The 20,142-nt window shown below is 49.7% G+C and overlaps 3 protein-coding genes across 3 annotated transcripts; 1 reads left to right on the forward strand and 2 right to left on the reverse strand.

Annotated features, from left to right (window-relative positions):
* Positions 1-505: 505 nt before the first annotated feature.
* TGME49_249720 (ATP synthase F0 subunit 9, putative) lies at positions 506-2,243 on the reverse strand. The gene is made up of 2 exons (XM_002367264.2): positions 1,744-2,243; positions 506-1,111 (listed from the first exon to the last, which is right to left on the reverse strand). The coding sequence occupies exons 1-2, from the start codon at positions 1,969-1,971 to the stop codon at positions 839-841; spliced, it is 501 nt and encodes a 166-aa protein (XP_002367305.1). The 5' UTR covers positions 1,972-2,243; the 3' UTR covers positions 506-838.
* A 165-nt stretch (positions 2,244-2,408) lies between these two features.
* On the forward strand, positions 2,409-5,485 carry TGME49_249725 (hypothetical protein). The gene is made up of 3 exons (XM_018780913.1): positions 2,409-3,894; positions 4,413-4,479; positions 5,104-5,485. The coding sequence occupies exons 1-3, from the start codon at positions 3,406-3,408 to the stop codon at positions 5,166-5,168; spliced, it is 621 nt and encodes a 206-aa protein (XP_018635051.1). The 5' UTR covers positions 2,409-3,405; the 3' UTR covers positions 5,169-5,485.
* TGME49_249730 (hypothetical protein) lies at positions 4,531-18,938 on the reverse strand. The gene is made up of 18 exons (XM_002367265.2): positions 17,197-18,938; positions 16,341-16,643; positions 15,627-15,681; positions 14,853-14,924; positions 14,368-14,540; positions 13,729-13,810; positions 13,130-13,213; positions 12,597-12,901; positions 11,537-11,674; positions 11,374-11,417; positions 10,717-10,909; positions 10,181-10,312; positions 9,226-9,342; positions 8,408-8,517; positions 7,774-7,843; positions 7,014-7,160; positions 6,440-6,493; positions 4,531-5,895 (listed from the first exon to the last, which is right to left on the reverse strand). The coding sequence occupies exons 1-18, from the start codon at positions 17,677-17,679 to the stop codon at positions 5,782-5,784; spliced, it is 2,676 nt and encodes an 891-aa protein (XP_002367306.1). The 5' UTR covers positions 17,680-18,938; the 3' UTR covers positions 4,531-5,781.
* Positions 18,939-20,142: the final 1,204 nt, after the last annotated feature.

Here is a 20,142-nt window from a genome sequence, read left to right on the forward strand (position 1 = left end):
TTGACTTTTAAGTACTTTTTGGGAAACCCGAGAGAGAAGTGCCACGGTAGTCAGGCGTCGCAAGTTTCACTTTTTTGTGGTACCGTAAGGGGGAACTCGAGTAGATATGGATGCATTTCATCGTCTGAAAACGTTCGGCCGGCTCCACGTTCCGCTAGGGGTGAACGTGGAGGGTGTGTGTCTGTTCGCGTTTCCGTTTCGGTTCGGTTTCAAGTGGGGATGCGCTGATGCCGTGGTAGTCTCATTCAGGGAACTGACTTTCTCGCATGAATCAAGGTCTCTACTTCCACGGGTTTCAGGCCAACGTTGTTTCGAGAATTCTGTGACTCCCTCAACACTGTGCGACAACAGCGGCTCGTGGCGAGGAGGCTCTCAGAACTCTCTGCGTTTCGAACTTCCGAAATGCTCGTTTCTCTAAACGCAGGAAGGAGTGTGGGCGTCACCCCCGTGAGCAACGCGTCGCGGCCGGCGCTGCAGTTGTTGTCACTTGAACAGTGCAGGAGGCGCCGCGAGGGTCACTCCTTCTCGCAGCGTTCTTCGTACAAACGCTTGAGGTGAGTTTTGCAAAGACAAGAAGTTCAGATACGCGCCCACGGTGGACCGGCGCCAGCAGACAGCAAGACTCTTTCTTTTTCGCGGGTCACTCTCGCCTCCCCTCCTCCACTTCACACGGCCACAGATGCACAGATTTACAAACGCCTGTGGGTTTTCTGGAGAGTGTTTTTTTCCTCCACTGTTTGACCGCGTTTCTCGTCTCCCCTTCGTCCAGCTGTCGAGGCTCCGGAGTTACATGGCAAGCGACGGCGGCACGCTCGTCACTGACGGCGGCGTTCAGCTTTTAAGAGTAGAGCAGGACGGCACTCATCAGGACGCAAATGATGCCGAGGAACTCGAGAAACCCCATGCCAATCAGTGTGTAGGTGAACAAATCCTCCTTGATCGACGGATTGCGAGCGGTGCCGGAAACAAGAGCAGCAAAGAGAGACCCGATACCTTGCGCAACACCGCCGACGGACATCAGAGCAATGGCGGCGCTAAGACTTGCGACTCCTGCGTCGTAGCGAGCTCCAACTTGCATCGCGTACGGATTCTGGCGGGTCATCGCCGGTTGCTGCAAACACACGCACAGGTTGTGAGGTCGAGAAAGTTGCGTTCACAGAAGAACGGTGTGGGTTGCTTCCAAACACAGAGATTGTTGCCCGCGACAGCTGTCTCTGTCTCTCCCCGTACTCTGCGGCCCTTGAAACCTCGCTGTCGGACGGCGTCTACAGTTCCCACGAAAAACTCATCTTTCGACTGTGCGAGCGAAACTCTCGAACGACGCCGTTTCTATTTCGTGCACCCCAAAGGCGGAACCACCCGCGTCGCACACTCTCTCTCGCGCCTGCTGCAGGGAGCAGTAAAACGCGCGTTGTGGAGAACTCGGACGCTCGTGTTTCCCCGCCGTTCTTTTCGAAGCGAAACAGACACAGGACGGCGTCAATTGCCTTCCTCGAAAACCAGTGTCGTCCTAAACGAAAAATCCGCCGGCAAACGTCGTCTCCACGCCACCCGCGCGAGCACGGTTGCCCTGAAAACGCCCTTTCCGAACAGGGTGCCAGTGTCTCTGCCTTCCGTTGCCCTTCCCGAGAAACACACGAAGAAAAAACGCCTTTGACTGGCGCTTCGTGGTCAAAAACTCGCGTTTTCCACAGCGACTCTCTGCTTGTCGCCCCTCCTAGCTGGAGCCTTTTGCGTGCGCACCTGCGTGGGGACCAGGGCACTGGCGATTCTCTGATTGCAGTGGACGGGGGTGTGTTTCTGGAAGAGGGGGGACTGAGAGAAGTTTCTGCTGGGAGAGAAGAAGAATTTCTGCGAAGAAAACTGCGAAAATCCTGCAGAGCTGAAGCTCTGGCGAGAGAGGAGTCCCGGCAGCGCCTCGCGCGCGGGGGCAGCCTTCAGGGCTGAGAGAGACAGTCGAGAGAAAAACATTTTGTGGAGAGGGAGGGGAAGGAAGCAGACTTGCACTCTCAGACGCGAGAAACAGAAAGAACGAAGAGACACACAATGGAGGAAAGGTCTGGACGCCGCCAGCTTCGCTCGTGCAGAGTCCAAACTCGCGCCCGGGCGCTCAAAAAGAGGGGAAGGAGGGGGATCTGCGGGTGCGCGAGAGAAGGAGAGATGGTCGCTGTCTCTCTCTTCTGTCTTTCCTTGAGCGCGTGCGGTCTTTATAGGGAACTCCGAGAGGCGTTCGCGTTTCTTTTCTCCAGCATTTCCTGGCAAACGCGAAACGGAAGAGACGAAGTCGGAGACAGACTTTCGGATGTTGCGAGTCCTCGGAAAAATGCGAGTCAGTGAGTTCTCCTACGCGACTTCTTTCAGTGAAGGAAAACGGAGACACACATGCGGTCTCGCGTCGGGGCTTCCCCCCGCTTCGTTTGGGAGCCGAATGACGCGCGAAAAAAAAACCGCCGAGATATGAGCTGGATCGAAACGCAAGCCGATCGCCGCAGTGCCGCGAAATCCACAGATCTGAAAACACAAGAAAGCGCGAAAAGAAAATGCAGCTTCAGTTGAACGCTTTGGTTCTCAGAACCATGTCAAGACACAAAACCGGTCCACAGAGTTTAACCCAGATCTGTTGACGCCACAAAAAAATCGCGAGCGACTCAGTGCCCGCATCTTTCTGGGCAGATCCGGAAACAAAGAACTGCGTGGAGTCCCTGCACAGGAACCTCCGGTTCTACATGGCTTTCTGCTTCCGGAAAACGACGATTTCGTCGAGGGGTCTCTTCGTGGATCACCTTCGCCACACACGTATGTTGACGGCGAGAGAAAACGACTGACTTCTCAGATGCGAGTCCAGGCCGCCCTACCAGAGACGTCTTCTCCGAGGCGAGCTTTTTTACGAACTCTCCTCTGAAGAGTTCCCAAACAAAGATTCGTGGTCACCAGGTGCACTACCAGCGTTTCGTAGGAACAATCAGAGAGAACTTTTTTGATTGCCTTTAACGGAGTTTCACAAAGTTGATCATCGTTGCTCCCATGGTCTGGGGCCTCACGTGAAGCAAAGAAAAGTGCTCTGTTTTCTTGCTGTGTGAAAAGAAGTTCGTCTACAGAGCCACAAAAGAAAAGCAAATGCGGAGAAGACGTGAGCAGCAGGTGAACTACGTCACGCAGGACGAGGCTCTGCAGGACAGCATTGGCCGCGAGAAAAAGAAAGAAACTCACTTTCACCTTATCGTTTAGTTGATACCCAGAGCTATGAAACTGGAGTCGCCGCAGAAAAACGAATTCCGAACAGAGACGTTCAGCAACGGATGAACCAGCGTTGGAGGATACTCTCTGCAGGTTTCTTTAGGATGGCCTCTGCGTGGAAGAGAGGTCCCGGGAGAGAAAGAAAAGGTACAGTGTGGAGTCCCTGCGATGCCAGAAGTGACCTGGATTTCCTTTGCTACTCAGAGACACGCCCTGTCGACCTGCAAGCGTTATACTTTGTCTTGGTTCTTTCCTGAAGACTTTCCATCCTTGAAATGGACTTTCTCTTTCAAACGACCTTCCGAGTTTCCATTCTGTCGACCTTCAGACAGTACATTCCTTCAGCGATATACCAAGATTTATCAGCGGCAGACAGCGCGATCTGCTGTCGTCGAACGCTTGCCCCGTCACACACTATCGCAGGAAAAGGCTTTCGGTCTACATGCAGGTTCAACGCGTTTCTCTCTTGAGAAGTGCGATGCACATGGTCGTTGTTCTACAGGAAAGATTGTGGGGGTTGCTATGTTTGTAGCATCTTTCCTTCCTGATCAGAGGAACGAGAAAATCGATCACATGTGCCGTTTTCTCACGCTGTTAATACGGCTGCGTTACTACCTCCACCCTCTGGCTTGCCTAGGAAAACACACCCTCCAGCAGGTACGTCGGGACAAATACACCTATTATATACATATACATATATATATATATATATGTATTTGTTTATATATACAGGTACATATTAGTTTATGTACACATGCATATGAAACTGGCCGCATGTTTTCTTCGTAGAGAGCATGCACCGTGTTGCTTCGATAGGCGACGCGATGGAGGCGTTAGTACTGGGAAGACAGGGTCCTCGAGAATGAACGTCTCCGATTTCTCGATTGGCGCAGATCGCTGTGCTACATCTTGCACAAAACGTAGGTTAGGACGGAGGAAAGATTTCCAGAGAAATCCAAGAAAGCGCCAAAGGAAGAGTCTTGGATCCGAGGAAGACACCTCGCGGCAGGAGAGCACTTCCAGTCTCTGGATGGTTTTCGAAACGCGTTGTGCATTCGGCGCAGCATTCAACATTTAGGTGGACTCCGTTCCTGCCGCTTTTCACAGATCTGCGCAGGACGCTTTCAAGCGGCTTTCAGGCAGACGCTGATGCCCTCTCGCCCTGTTGCCTTCAGTGTGGCGGTCGAGCTCACCGCGGTCACCGAAACGAAAACCTTCGCGTGAGAAGAAGACTCTGTTTGGGTGGGTCTCTGTGAAAAACCTGAAACTTGACTTGACGAATGTTTTTGACGTCACCTTTCCAAGAAGTACACGTACCAAGCAGCTCACATGTGACTGCGAGAAACGAAAAAAAGTAAACGAATTTGCCGCGCGAGAGCAAGCGCATGCAAAGAGCCAGACTTTGCTGGAAATCAACCCACAGGAGTTCAGACGGAAGTACACAGAACAGGTAAAGGTCGTTCCTGTCCTTTTCCGACGGCATCAAGATACTTCGACAGCGCCTCTGCTCTACGCGTCCTACATGGATCTCTGTGGTCACTCGTGTGCACTTAAGTCCGTAGCCTGCTGCCGCATCACACGAAGCTGTGTGAACAGATGCGTCTTTCTTTTGAGGGAAACCGCATGCACTTCGAAATTCCCGACGAAACGTCTTTCAGAGAAAAACAGACGCAAACTCAGAGACTCTATGATGACAGAGGGAACGGCACTTTGACTGTCTCCTCCTCTGCTCCGCCGTCTTCCGGTCTCTCAAAACTCGTTTTGCTAACGTGACTCTATTCTGTTAAGATCCCTTGGCAGGTATTAACCGTACTAGGTACGTTGGAACATCTTGAAGCATTCTGTTTCCCTTGGTTGTTTGCGAAGCGATCAGAAAGCTCTTTGGTCTGACGTCCTCGAAGACGCCAGACGACTTCGGCGAGCTCTCGTAGAGAAAAGATGCGCAAAAAATCTGACGACACAACGTTGTGCCAAGACGGATCGTAGATCCCCTCCCCCCGGATTTCTTCGTTATATAGATCCATGGCGACCAGCTGGTTCTCTCGTTCGCCAGCAGCGGTCATCTTAACTCTGCCAGGTCATACAGCAGAGCATGAACCGGGCAAACAGAGACGAACATACTCGCAAATGGGAGGAGCCTTGCCAATGCGTTGCCGGAAATGCCCGTGGAGAAGGATGTGTGTCTCCGAACTCGCAGTTCGATATGCATGCAGCTCACATGCAGTTCAAGACGGAGAGGACGAATTTCCTTTGTTCGGTTATCTTCGTTGACTTGCGGCCTCACGGCCTCGAAAGAGCCTGGATCTCGCGCAGCGCGTCCCAACGCTCCTTCCACCTTTTTCCTTGTGTCGCCGGAAACGTCGGGAATTCGCGTTTGAAGTTCTTCGTCTGAAGCGCTTGGCCTGCCGTCCGCTTGGCTCTTTTCAAGAGGAGGTGGAAACTCTGTCTCCTACCTTGGGTGTGAGTCACTTCAACAGCTCTCGTGAGGTGCAGGGAACGCGAGAAACGAAAGAACGCCTCCTCCGATCAAAACTGGAAGTCGCCTTAAGTCGCAAAGTAGTCGTAGCGAGTCTGTAGGGTGATTCGTTCTTGAAGACTCACGATGCGGGTGTACACGCTGTCCACCTTGGTGCGTCCGAGCACATACTCGAACGCTTCCTAGCAACGCAAAAGGTTCATCAAAGAAGAAGAACCGCTCGTTCACCTGCACTGTGTCGCGGATGCCTTCAACTGTTCGCGTGGAGAGAGGATGCCGCAAGAGAAGCCGACTGCAGGGGAGACTGCGCCGCATGCAAAGCCATGGTTACTACGAAATTCAAGACGGACGATCGTCAAATGGACGCTTTTGACTTGAAAGCCGATGTCGAAAACGTCTCGTGTAGATACAGTTTCATGCGAGTATACCCCGTGAACTGAATAAGGCATGCTTCAATCGAGATAGACACAAAAATCTACCTGCCTCCACTCAACCAGACATGCATATATATATATATGTCGGACACCCAGAAAATACGGAATATGTATTCGGTGAAGAAAGTTCCCTTGAAGATCTTTATAGAGTTTGAAAAGACAGAATACGGCTGACGCTCTTGACAGGTCGATCAGCGCAGGAATCAAGGAAACGATCAAGAACGTGGAAGGACAAATTGTGCCTGGCATCACATCGAGGTAGGAAACGAACCGCAACCCAAAAAAGGCCTACCTGGACGCCTGCTGCCTTCATATCGAAGCAATTCGGCTTAAAGTCGGCTAAGGTCTGAACGCAGAGACATCGAGAACACCAGAATCCGTCTTTGTCAGTTTCAGCCTACTGTGGTCCGCAAAAGAGTGACGAAAAAGAAGGACGCGATCGAGGGGGAGAGGACAAGACAAACTTGTCACTCTCCGTTCATACCAGGAAGAAAAATACACTTGTACACAAACAATTTACATGTCGATGCGTTTCGATGCAAGTAAGCGTTGAGAGAAGCAGAGAACATCGTCGACGAGGATTCGAGAACCAAGCCGTTCCGGAAGCAACTCAATATCCACCACTCAGGCAGGTTCTCCTTGTCCACCACAAACGCAGTTTGGACTCCACTGGTGTGTGGTGGAACGTTCGAGCGACGGAAGCGAAGTCTTTCCTCCTTCGCAGGCTAATGCCAGCTCCCTGAGTCTAAGTGAAGACTGAACGAGCAACTGCGTCGTAGGGAAAAACATCCAGAGCTCTCCAAGCACAGCAGCGGCCAGAGCCAGCAGACACAAAACGAGACGAAGCATTCTTCGAGCAGCGTTACCTGAAGAAGAACAAGAACCGTCGTGGTGTAGTCGACATGGCTCACGGATTCCCTCAGTTCAGTGACGAGACTTTGAATGCAGTGTTTCCCTACGCGCTGCTGAACAAGCCAGCGACCTTGCGACAGCTGCTTGAGAGCAAAAACCACCTGAAAAGAGACAATTTGCGAAGGCACACGGCAGAGCATGCAGAGAAAGAACGCGCATGCGACCAAAAGTCGCACAAGACACTGAACGGAAAAGAAGAGAGGCCTACACATGCAAACATGTAAAAGGTAAAGGGTCTTGGAATTGTGAAAAACGCTGCATTTCTACAGATTTGAAGGCGTTTCTACGTTTCAATCTAAAATGCTAGAAAAACGAACTTTCTCTCAACGTGAAATCCCAATTTTCTAACGAATCAGAATCTGGACGTCCAGGAACTCCAACCACAAATCTTGACACACGTACACACAGCCTATGTCTCTACAGATATGTATGCACCAGCATGCTCATATACGCATACAACCATGCGCATTCTCTTCCATGTATACATATCTAGATATATATATATATATTATATACATATCTATATATATCTATATATATAGATAGATATATACAGAGCATGGACTCTTACATATGCGCAACATAAGTGTCTTGAGGTCCACACAATCCATGTCGACATGTCTATGCAGAGAATTCATGTCGCAACAGCATTTCGACGCAAAGGAAAGGAAGTTGTTTCGACCTCCTCGAGTTGAGGGGGTGTCGGTTCCCTACCTTTGACCTGAATTCGATGGTTGTATCTGGCGCATGAAACATGTAGAGGAGACAATCGACCACTGGGTAGCTGCGCATCCACCACACCGAAAAGCTTTAGACGCACAGATGAGCACAGTGACTCCTTTTTCTACGGTCCGTCCCCCCACTGCTGCTACGTAGAAACGCGTATACATTGGCGAAAAAGACTTTAGGCCGCTCGGTGCTGAACCGCGTCTTCCCTTCTCTACCGTTGTCTCAAGAGTACATGCTTCACAGGATCTCTGCTGAGTTCTGTTCTTCAGCTGCGAAAGGAAACAGCAGAGCTCTTGACCCCTCGTGTAAGGTATCCAGACAACCCGTCGCTCTAAAAACAAGGTTAAACGCACTGCATGCAGATGTTGTGCATGTGTGAGCGTCCACTCTCTCGCTCGGGAAGCAGCAGCAGGATGGACGTTTGAACTGTTTTTTGCCCGAGGCAGCAGCCTCTTTCGCATTCCGGTGGATCGTCATACACGTAGCGGTCCGAGGACAGTGAGCCAATGAAGTTGCGTTTATATAACTATCCGTCGGATGTCGCATTTCGCATCTCTGAAAACACCCTCAGACCAGAGCACAGTTTCTCTCGCCGCCCGTTGCGAAGAAGTTCACGTACTTGTCAACCATGTCTTGCGCAACTTTCGTCTCGTTCGCGAGCTGGCCCAACAGTCCCGCAACACACGCTAGGAGCTTCTGCTTCTGGATGTACAGACTGCAGTACTGCGCCTGTGACCAGCAGAGGAGGAGAAAAACCGACAGTTCAGAAACTGAGAAGGCGAGGAGGAGAACGCAGACGAACAGAGAGCGAAAGAGACACCACAGACCTAGGGCACTGGAAAAAAGGAGTCCAGCTACGACAGACGGACAATCCGTTGCTGTCTAGGCTGGGGAACGCAATCGCAACCTGGCGCCAGAGGTTCTCGACGAGAAGTCGCAAACCAATTCAACGAGGAAAATAGAAACGCATGTCTACGTTGAAACACGAGAGCTGGAAAAGAAGGCGGACTCCGCTGCTTCGGTGAGTTTCCAAAAAGATCGTAAGGGGGTCGCGGCTTTTTTTCTCGGACACCGATCAGCTGGAGTATCCTGCAGTGGCGAGAAATAGACCATCTGAAAAGGAAGGCTTTGAAACCAGAGTTTTCATCGAACGCTTCGAATGACACTTCACGAAGGAGATCCACGCAAGTCGAAATCTAGGAAATTTCAACACAGACACAAACAGTTTTTGTTTCGGGACTTCCAAACTTTCAGTTCGAGTTCCACCCTCGGCCCAATGCCAAGCCTCATTGTGACAGCTTGCCCTCACCATGAACGTCCGGACCGTCTGCATCGGCTACACTTCAAAACTGAAAGTGCGAGATTCGGATTTCCTACGCCAAGGCGCTTTCACGAGCGTGAGGTTTCGAATAGGTTTTCTTCCACGTCAGGACGCACCATGAGAATGTCGAGAAGAAGATTGAAGGCACCGGAGGAGATGAATGCCTGGCGGTGCGCCCCGGTCTTTGTCAAGTTCATCGACAGCTGGACGCACGGCAACTGGAGGCTCTCTTCCTGAACAAGACAAACGCGTTTCTCAAACTTCCAGAGGCATGCGCAGCCACCCTTGGATCGTTGCATGCATATACAGATGCACATCTTTGAACGAAAGCAGTTTTTTCTCTCCAACAGAGAGGAAGCACCCTCTCTGAGAAAAGAAAGAGAGACAAAAGAGACTGAGACACTTCCACACAGTCGTCACTTTATCGACGTCAACGCACATTTCTCTGCATGCGCGTTATCTGTATTTGCATTTAGGAACAACGCGTCTCTCCAGAAATACTAACTCCCCTCTCTCTCGCATCGCTGGGTGAACAGAGAGACAGTTGTTTCAGTTCTGCAGACACTCACGCGATCGTCTCCACACCCGGACAGAACAGACTTTCCTAGGCACTTGAAGAAAACGCCTCGTCAAAATTCACACACACACAACTTGTCGGACCTCTACGTTCTCCGAGAATACATTGCACCCAACTATGCACTCGACTAGACATATGCATACAGACCTTCGCACCGACATGTGTGTATACGTACACGTACATTTATACATATATATATATATACACATATACATATATATACATATATGTATGTATAAGTATACATTTACAAATATATATGTAAATATATATATATATATATATATATATATATATGATGACAGAAGTACGCAGGTGCAGAAGTTAGATTCACGGAGAGGGAAGAACGCGCTGCCTTCAAAGACGGTCCGTTTGTCAGGGTAACGGAGAGCATGGAAGCCACACAGAGACTTGACGTAGTGATGGACGTTTCGCTGCTGTACAACTCTTATTTTCGATATATTTGACGTTGCATGTGCACCCTCTGGACTCACCTTGGTCTTCAAGACGAAAACAATTGCGTGGTAAACGTCTGTCTCCAAAAGAATCTCCTTCACGCGGAGGTCCCCCGCACTCAAGTTCACCAAGGCAGAGAGCGCGAGGTTCAGCAGAGAGACAGTGCTTCCCTGGATGCGAAGAGGATACGGAACGCGCAGAAATGAACAGGATGAAACAGAAGAAAAAGGAGACAAATCGTGTGACGGCAGGCGGACACAGCGAGAAAAAAAGGCGGAGAGACACGGAGGAGAAGGAACAGATGACAGGCGCAGGCAGAGGAGACAGCGAGAGAGAAGACAGAGGAAAGGGGGAAGAGTATGGGAGAGAAGACGGAGAGGAGAGGGAGACAGAGAAAGGGAGAGAATACGAGGGAGATACGTTGGGGACAGCGGAAGAGGAGATAAAGAGCAGAGAGTGTGTACGAGGTAGAAGACCCCGATGAGAACATTGATGACGAGGAGACCAAGTAGGCGATGTACGCAGGTGCTCTTGTGAATGCCCTTCACTGTTCATGGGTATGACATGGTCTTACTGCAGACATGTTGACTTTGTTTCTCAGAACATTCACAAGAGCAGGAACGACGGTGTAGAGCGCTTCGCTGCTCTGAGCTTCTCTCCGGTCGCCAGACGCCTTGAGGATTTGCCTGCAAAGAGCCGTCTTCAGTCCCTGAGAAGTCGCGCCGAGGAGGAGAACGCGAAGAAGGTCGAGGTAGGCGGCTTCTTCTCTGGACGCAGCGACGGAGAGAGAAGTTGGGCAGCGCAAGATGCAGAAGAAAGACCCATTGAGACATGCAGCAACGGAGACCGCAAAACGAGTGCAGAGAGAGGAGAGAGCGGCGCATGTAGCATGTTCAGTGTGCACAAGGTTTGGTGGAAGCAGACAGGAGAAACACAAGGAGACAGGAAGAGTGGAGACACCCGAGAACGGTGAAGAAAAGCAGAGGGGCGCAAGCGCCGTGTGGCTGGCGCCTTCCACGGAGAAGCACCGCAACAAGGATGCGCCAAAGACGTCAAGAGACACTGTGGGGAGGACAGAAAAGCGGAGGACGGAGAAGCAGGCGCGAGAGTGCGACAGGACGACTCGAGACGACAGACCGTTTTTCGAGGAAAAAAGAGTCCAGCAAAAAACAGAGCACACGCAGCTCAACAAATCTGCAGAAGGAAAGCCTGAGAGAGCGTTGCTTCTTACCCCTTTGCAAACAGTTTCGCCATGAATCCGCAGTCCACCAAAGACTGCACGCACCGCAACACAGACAGCCAGCGCCGCGAGATCGAAAAGACGCGTCGGAATAGTCACTGAGTCTGAAACCGACGAACGACCTGCTTCGATTTCTCAAGACGAAATGACGCACCACAAAGACGCGGTCGTTGAAGACATAGTCGCGTTTCTTCAGAGTTGTCTTTGCATGGCGTAGGCTGTCTGCACTCCAGCGAAGAATCATGTTCTTTGGCCGCAAGTGGAGAATGAAGGCGAAGATCTCCCGGAGTTTCTGAAAACATACACGCGAAAGACATGACACGATAACAGGGAAAACTCAAAGCGACATGCGATGGCGGAGCGAAACAGCAACAACGGAGAAAACAGATGGAAAAAACAAAGGCCCACTGACCGACCATGCATCCCAAAAATGCATGCACAAAACGACACACATGTGCACACACGTCACCCTATGTCCGTGCGCACAAATATATATACGTATACACAGGTATATATATATATAAATATATAAATATAAATAAATATAAATAAATATATATAAATATATATAAATACATAAGTATAGGTTTTAGACTCACAGGAGTGTCTGCAAGAAAGCAAAGCGTACCATGTACGCATGCATCTTAGACAACCACCTGGGGGCATCTTCCTGCCTACGACTACAGAACCAGATAACATACACAGTCATCAATATACACCTACAAACAATATATACATATATATATATATATAGAGAGAGAGATACAAATAAAATTATGAAGATATCTAAACCTTTTATTTACTTTTATAAGCCGTAAACCCCAAATGTATACATTAAATACATATCTCTGTCTATCTAAACCGTATATGTATTTCTATTTTAAAGTTGTAAATCCTACAAATAATATACATATATATATATATATATATATATATATATCTAGATACAAATATGTATATATACACATATCAAAATCCTTCATTTTATTTGCGTTTATAAACCGTAAATACAGATGCAACTATAGATACGGCTCTATAGGGGAGCATCTGGGGAGAAAGTCGTTTGGCCAGAAACGTCGAGCGAGAGAAGCGGCGAGTGTTTTCCGAAGAAGCCTTGCGCCTCGCGCGGACATCTCGAATGCACGCGCTTTTTGCGCATTCGCTGGATGTTCTGCGCCTTCTCCAAGACAGGCGTTTGAAGGAAAAGAACGTACGCGGTCTGCAGCCTGAGAGACCAGGCCGATCGCCTCGCTGAGGTCCGCGAGAGAGAATTTGTAGCCGAGAATGCCTTCGTCGATGCAGTACGCGAGGTACTGACTAATGCGCATGCTCCACCGGTGGTAGGCAAGGATTTCCTGGGGCTCTAAGTCGGAGTCGAGGAGAGCAGCTTCTTCTTCTTCCTCGTTCAGTTCTCGGTCCGCCGTCGGATCCGCCGTCTCCGGCGCACCTGCGTCTTTGCGCGAGTTCCGGACAGCCATGATCGCCCCGCTGATCTTCGAGTCGATCACGGGATCCAAGCCTGCGAGGGATGCATGCAGCAGACGCGCGCCGCATGCAATGCAGAGACGGAACAGGACGACACCCCGCAAGGGAAACGCAGCAGACGAGGAAAAGGCTTCACTCTGGACGAGAAGGTTCGCACGCGCAGACTGGGCTCCCAGCTGAAATCGACGAGAAATCGATACAAAGCCGACAAGACGCGCATGCGCCACGAGCTCCTAACTGTTTTCCCGATTCGCGTCCTCACCTTCGCCTTGTCTGATCAGGTCGCTCACCACGGTCATTGGATCCTCCACAATTTCGACGTTCTTGCCCGTGAGGTCCAGCAGCTCTGGCAGACAGAAACGAAGGCTCGAACATGCATCCGCGGAAGGACGCAGAGACCGCCCTCGACGAGAACCCACTTGAAACTCACACACACAGAGGCTGTATCCAAAGCCTCGCACTGCACTCCACCTCTATGTACACACGTACATACACATATATACATATACATATATATACATATACATATATACATAGATATACGTACATATACATAGATATATGCATATGTATACATATATATATATATATATTTTGATGCTGCAGATACACATCCTCTTCGGTGCGTAGCACCTTCACGAGGTCAGACTCAGAAAGACACCTGTAGTGACTTTGTGTACAAACATATAAAAATATACATATGTGTGCATATTTACATATATATATATATATATACATATACGTATGTATACGGAATTGATGCAACTACATACGTGAGTGCGTGCATCAAAACAGAGAGAAGTGCATGCATCTACATGGAGGAAGTTAGTGTTCCAGGTCGGAACGGGGGTGGAGTCTCACCTGGATCGGCAAGGACGCCTTCTTTGTACAAGAGAGCGAGAATGGATTTTAGAAAAACTCTCGCGTAGGAGATCCACTTTGGCTGCAGAGGAAAGTCGCGCAGAAAGAAGTTTGTGTGAGCAAAGAATATGTCCATCTTGAATATAGTTTTATGTGTAAATATGCATACATATACACACGTATATATTCATATATATAGATATTCATATATATATATATATATATATATAAGTAGCCACAGAAGAAAATAAGAATCACGGTGCGCTTCCTTCAATCGAGCGAGGCACGACCCCCTCAAGCGCGTAGATTCACCGGTAGTTACAACGGCTCATTTCTGTACAGATATGCGGTAAACTGTATCCATATTTGGCAACGGGTCCGTGCATGTGCGTATAAGCAGAGAAGCCAAAGCCGCGATGAGTTCCCCTTCAAAAAAACGAGAAATGCAGACCTACAGCTACACATGCAGGGGCACACGTTTCTACAAAACACAGATACACAGACAATATATATATATATATATAGTTATATATATAAATATATATATATATATATAAATATATATATATATAGTTATATATATAAATATATATATATATATGTAAATATATATACATATACGTTACATGCAGCGCTTACATGCATTTTGAGATGGAGAGCGAACCACTGGTACTGGTCAGGTTGGTAGATGAGAGCGTCTAGTTTTGCCTGAAGAATTTCTCTCAGCCACGAGTGCGTCTGTGTCAGAGGCGCGAGGGAATCGGCAGCGAATTCAGCTTCCTTCAGAAAGTCGAGGTCTCTCACGTTGTACGCTGGAGCAAAGAAACGCACAAACATCGAAGCAGCAGACGACTGCGAAGACGAAAGTCAGAGGCTAGCGAGAGAAGACAAGACGAGAGAGAAGCAGCGAGAAGAAGAAAGAGAAGAAAGAGATTGATACAAGAAACAGAAAGAAGGCCAACAGAGGGAGGTCATCCATGCCGAAAAGAAGAGTGAAGAAGGGAAGACAGGCAAATAAGAGAGAGTGGAGAAGAAAAGAGAAGAAGGGAGAAGAAGAGAGACACAGAAAGATGAAACGAGAGAAGAGGAAGAGATGGAAGCATGCATAAAGTACCTTGGCGTACCCTTTTGATCCTCGTAGCTGATTCTGAAAAGGAGGGTCATATCTTGCGACAGATCCATCATTGGAGGGAAGTCTGAAAAAAAAGGAAGCGACTGGACGCTCAAAAGATCAAACAGGCTGAGGGAAACGTAGAGAAGCAGCAGAGAGACATCTGTACACTTGCATGCATGCAAATACTGGCGTAGACACGTCGAGAAGTCACGAAAATGTCAGGAACGAAATCACGCAGTGCCTCGAAAAAAACTTCCGATCTTTTTTCGGTCTTTACCATTTACAGCGGCTGCAGAGGCGACGGAAGAGAGCCATTCCACGCCTCTGGCGCTCCACGCATGCAGTTCAAGGCGAGAAAGACAAGCCGACGCAGGAAGAAAAGCAGCGTCTCCAAGGTGGATATGTTGAAACAGAGAAAACGACAGAAAGAGGAGGCCAGAGGGCGAGAAGGCGAGAAAGCGGCGCGAGACGACGAACGAAAGACAGCTCGAGGGAGAGAAACAAGTCTCCAAGATGGACCCAAGAAAGAAGGAGAAGAACGGAAGGATCGACGAACCTACCAGTCCCCCCCGCAGGAAGAAGAGAGAAGAGACAGCAGCACCGAGAGGAGAGAAAAGAGAAACAGAAGAGCAGGGAGAGAGTGGCTGAAACGGAGACAAAGAGAACGAGAAGGAGCAGTCGATAAGAGGAGAAAGGAAAGGCACTTGACAGAACGGGTCTCGTCGCATTCTGTTCAGTTCTGCAGCTTCGCTTGCCAAGCGGCAACGATCAACAATCCACTCACAGCTGCGACGCAGAATAATGCAGACGATGGTGTGCGTCTCCGTCCTCACCCACAGCTGAAAGAAGCCGACAGCAAAGATCCAGAAGCGAAGAGTCACAAGCATGTGACTTTCCACGAGAGAAGAAAACGCAACTGAAAAAAATCCGTTTTAGCATCCAACAGGTGAAGCTGAGTCTCCGACGCGCAGGTGGACGTTATGATCCCTTCTTCCCTCCTTGTGACCGAGACATTCTTTTTCGAGCACTTGCCTAGCCATGGAAATCCAGGAGGAGAGTCGAGAAATGGAAATTGAGTCGGACAAGAAAACATCTAGCACTGAATAGCCGGGATCCAAGATATGTGTACGCGTTGTTCCCGTTCCTTGTCCTTCTTTCTGTTCTTCCTTGAGTTCTCTCTCGAGTCTCCTTCTTTCTTTCACCTGCGACCTCTCTTCTGTCTTCTCCCTCTCGTTGCTGCTTCATCTTCTCTTTTCTCCTTTCCTTTGTCCTCTCTCCCTGTTCTCTCTGCTCTGCTTCTTCTTATCCTAGGCTGTCTCTGCACTGCTTCTTCTTCTCCTTCTCCTTCTCCTCCTCTGCCTTGTTCTTTTCTCTATCGTTCTTCTTGACGCTCTTGTCTCGTCCTTATTCGTCTCGCCCTCGCTTCTCTCGTTGTTCCCCGTTTCTTCGGGCCTCTCTCGTTTTCGTCCTTTTCCTTTTTTGACTCGTCCACGCTCACTTCCCATCCCGACCAGGACGCGGGGTCGTCGCAGAGATTCATTTTTTTTATGTATGGCTGAGAACGCATCAGTTGCGTTTGAAAGTCGCTCTCGAGAAGAGCCTTTCTCCACGCCACAGCCACATGGCGAACGTTGTCTCTGCCCAACTCCTCCAAATGCTGCACATTCACTGGCGGATCGAAGGAAATCGAAACTTCGACTCCTCGGCCGTCGAGGTAAGTCCCCGTCTGCAGCGTCTCCGCACCCCCCGAACGATCCTCAAACTCGTGGTGCAGAAAAAAACCGTAGCTATCATACACAACCTGAAACAACACCAAAAAACATCAGCATTCACCAGTACACACACAAATGCATATATTCATATATTCATACATATATATATATATATATATACATACATACATATACATACATACATATCTACATATATATCTACATATGTATCTACATATATATATATATATATATATGTTGTCAATGTAGACTGCTGTGTCGACATAGGTGGAAGCGTGCATGCATGTGTATGGAATGGGTCGCAGACGCAAGGCTGTATGCATCCAGATCTTCATTCGTCGACGCAACAGATCGCTAACGCCGATGATGGAGACTATAGACCTTTGGGTCTCACGGCTTCGAAGACGCAGACGCACTTTCCCTCCTCGTCATTTCCGGCAATGCGCATCTACAAAACTGTAAATTCAGATATGCATGTATATGTGTGTGTGTAAATAAGCATGTGTGCAGGCATGCGCGCATCCGTTTTTTCTTGCGAGGCGCATCTCTCTGTGTCTCGACGTCCACGGATGTCAGGGAAGCCGTTCACGAGTTCCGAGACGCCGCGTCGCGCGTCCTGACCTGTTGCGTATTGATGAAAGGTCGCACCGCAGGGAACTGGTTTGTGTGTTGATCTTCTTCCGACAGTTTTTCGACGATCTTTGGGAAGACGCCCAAGCGACCTTTGCGGAGCATGAAGTCCGCGCACCAGGTGACCTCGAGCCACTGCAGAAGCAGAGCCTTGTTGATGGTCGTGACTGTGATCGGTTCTGTGGCGATCCACACTTTGTTCTGCTTTCTTGCGAGTTCCTCGGCGTCGAGGGAGAGCACGAGATCCATCTCGCTTGCTTCGTCGTCGACGACGCTCTTGATCATGCCGTAAAGGATCTCCCCACCGGTCAGGACGCGCGTCCAGTCGCGCCGCACCAGGAACAGCGCCTGCGCGCCGACAGCGAGATAAACCTTCTTCTGTCGACTCATGTAAGAAAGCAACACCAAGTCCACGTAGCGGACGCTGCTACCACACAGAGAGGACAGCGCAAGCAACACAGCCTGGTCTGCCATCTCCGCGAAAGGGAGCAGAAAAAGCGAAGAACGGTGAACACAAGGCGGGAGAGAGAGGAGAGACGGAGAGAAGAAAGAGGAACAGAAAGAGGAGGAGCAGGGAGAGGTGGAGGAGGGAGCGAAGAACGAGAGAGCGCGCCAGACTGAGGGTAAAGAGAAGAAGGAGAGAAAAAAACAGTGAGCCAGAAAGGAACAGAGACGAAGACGGATGAAAAGAGATGGAAGGAGGGAAAAACAGAGGTAAAAAGGAAGACAGAAGATCCACACAGACGCAGATGAAGGCGAGGCTGATGAAGGCGAGGGAGATCAACGGAGGAACGGCAGAGTCGAGGATCTAAGAGAAAGAAGAGCTGAGACGAACGGCAATGAAGAAAGTGACAGGGAGTAGAGAGAAGAGGAGAGGGGGAAACAAGTTCAAAAAAGGGGCTCCAGAGGGATCTCGTCGCTTTGCCTCCGCCGCCACTCTCGCGCAGAAGAAGTCAGAGGAAAAGATACTTGAGAAATCTCAAGAAACTAGAAAAAAGAAGAGAGTCCAGACGTGGACTAGCAGACTCAGCGGCTGAGACAAGGCGAGACAACTTCGAAAGAGAAAAAGGAAGCCAGCGTTTTTAGGCGTCGCATGGCCGACGACGCCTCCCTGAATGCTCCCATGGCTGCAGAGATTGAAGAGGAGATTCTCCGGCGGGGGAAATGCCAGCGCAACACAGACACAAATTCCGCAAAAGAGACTCAGAAAAAGAAAAAAGAGATGCGAGGTGCATGAGCCGGGAAGTCCGCGTCGAGAGGAAGAGAAGGAAAGAAAGACGAGAGAGAGGGGGAGGTTGGAGAACTGGGTGCCAGCTGAGAAAGCAACGAAGAAGTCGCGATGAACATCCACCGAGAAATTCACACTGCAGCTAGCAGGTTTGTGTCTCTTCTCGAGGCGGGAGGAGGAGTCTGCGGAACGACGAACTAGCGAAAAGGTCTCGAGCAGAAGAACCGAAAATCCACGCGCCGTCCTTCCTCTCGCCTCGAGTTGTGCAAAAAAGCCTCGGCGTATTGCTCGGAAAAGGAAATCTCCGTGAAAGATTCTCGGACATTCGCGCGCGAAAAGCGCTGAAAGCTCACACACTGCGTCGGACTTGTGGCTTGTCAGAGAGAGAAGAGCAGACAAGAAGTGGAGAGGAATCGAGCTCGCAGGCCGCGGAGAAAGGCATAAACCTGGGGAGAATGTGGGGAGGAAAAGGGAGATGGGAAGGGAAGAAGAAGGAGAAGAAAAAGAAAAGAAGAGTCAAGAGAAAAGGAGAAGAAACATGAACACCAGCGAAAAGCGGCCTTCAAGGCAAGCAGCTGAGCTGCCCTCCAGCAGGCGTCTTGTGCGTGTCTCACACCTTCTCGGAAGTTTGCAAGCCTCTCTTTTCTGAGGAATGAGCAGAATTTGACGGCTTCTGTCCAAAGAGGCAGAGCCTCCCGAGGAGAAGATTGTCTTGAAGAAAAGAGAAACGCGTTCTGCACAGGCGGAGCGTCTGCTGGGCCTTGATAGGGCGAGAGGAAGGCTGCATGGCAGCGCCTTGTTGCAATTTGAGATGGAACAGAGAGAGAAAGAACTCCACCCGCTTAAACGTTTTGAAATTCTCTCAGATGCGCGCTTCGCTGAAAAGCGGAGAAGCAGCAGAATCAGCGCCAACGGCCTTCGATTGACACGAGACTTCGAAGGCTCTCCACAGGAGCTCGTGTCTCTGTGCGACAGCGACGAACGACTTGCGACAGATCCTGCTTTTGCCCTTTAGATTTCTGGAAAGAGCGTTTTTCACATTTCGTGTGGTGGAGAAAACGAGCAAGCCTGTTGCAGACTCCAGAAAGATTCTTTCGTTTGCCACACCCGCATCGAAACGCGCGCGGTAAGAATCTTCACACGAGTGGTGGACGCTTTTTTTCTGCGGTCGAGCAGGGCGTTTTTGTTGCTTGTTGTCCGTAAATCTTACAACAGGTGCGTTCCTTCCGCGCGGGCACACACACAAAGTTCCGGGAGAGATGTTTGCGTGGCAGCCGTCATACTCGGAAAGCCAATGTAAACGGAAATCGCGTGAAACGCAGCTCAACACGAAAGCGCCGACGTCCAGTGAGAAAGAAGCAGACTCTCAGGCAGCGGAGAGAAGAAATAGACAGCCTAACAAGACACAAACGTGGACAAGAGCATGTGAGTCCCTGGTAGAACAGGAGTCTCTGAAAAGGTCTGGCAACAGGCGTCTTTCGACAGGTCTGCCTTAGAGGCAAACGGGAGATGTGAATCGTGGTCGCTTCTCCGTTTCCGCCTTCGACCGGATCATAGCCCACTTGTAACAAAGGAGTAATATATATATATATATATATGTTTGTATATACATTCCTGCAGTAAAACAGCCTATATCACTACAGGAAAGCACTGTATTGACCGTCGCGTCTTTTTTCTCGGAAGCCTCGCGAGAAGGATGCCGAAGTTGC

Source organism: Toxoplasma gondii, chromosome XII, assembly GCF_000006565.2.
Source record: "Toxoplasma gondii ME49 chromosome XII, whole genome shotgun sequence".
Taxonomy (NCBI): Eukaryota; Apicomplexa; class Conoidasida; order Eucoccidiorida; family Sarcocystidae; genus Toxoplasma; species Toxoplasma gondii.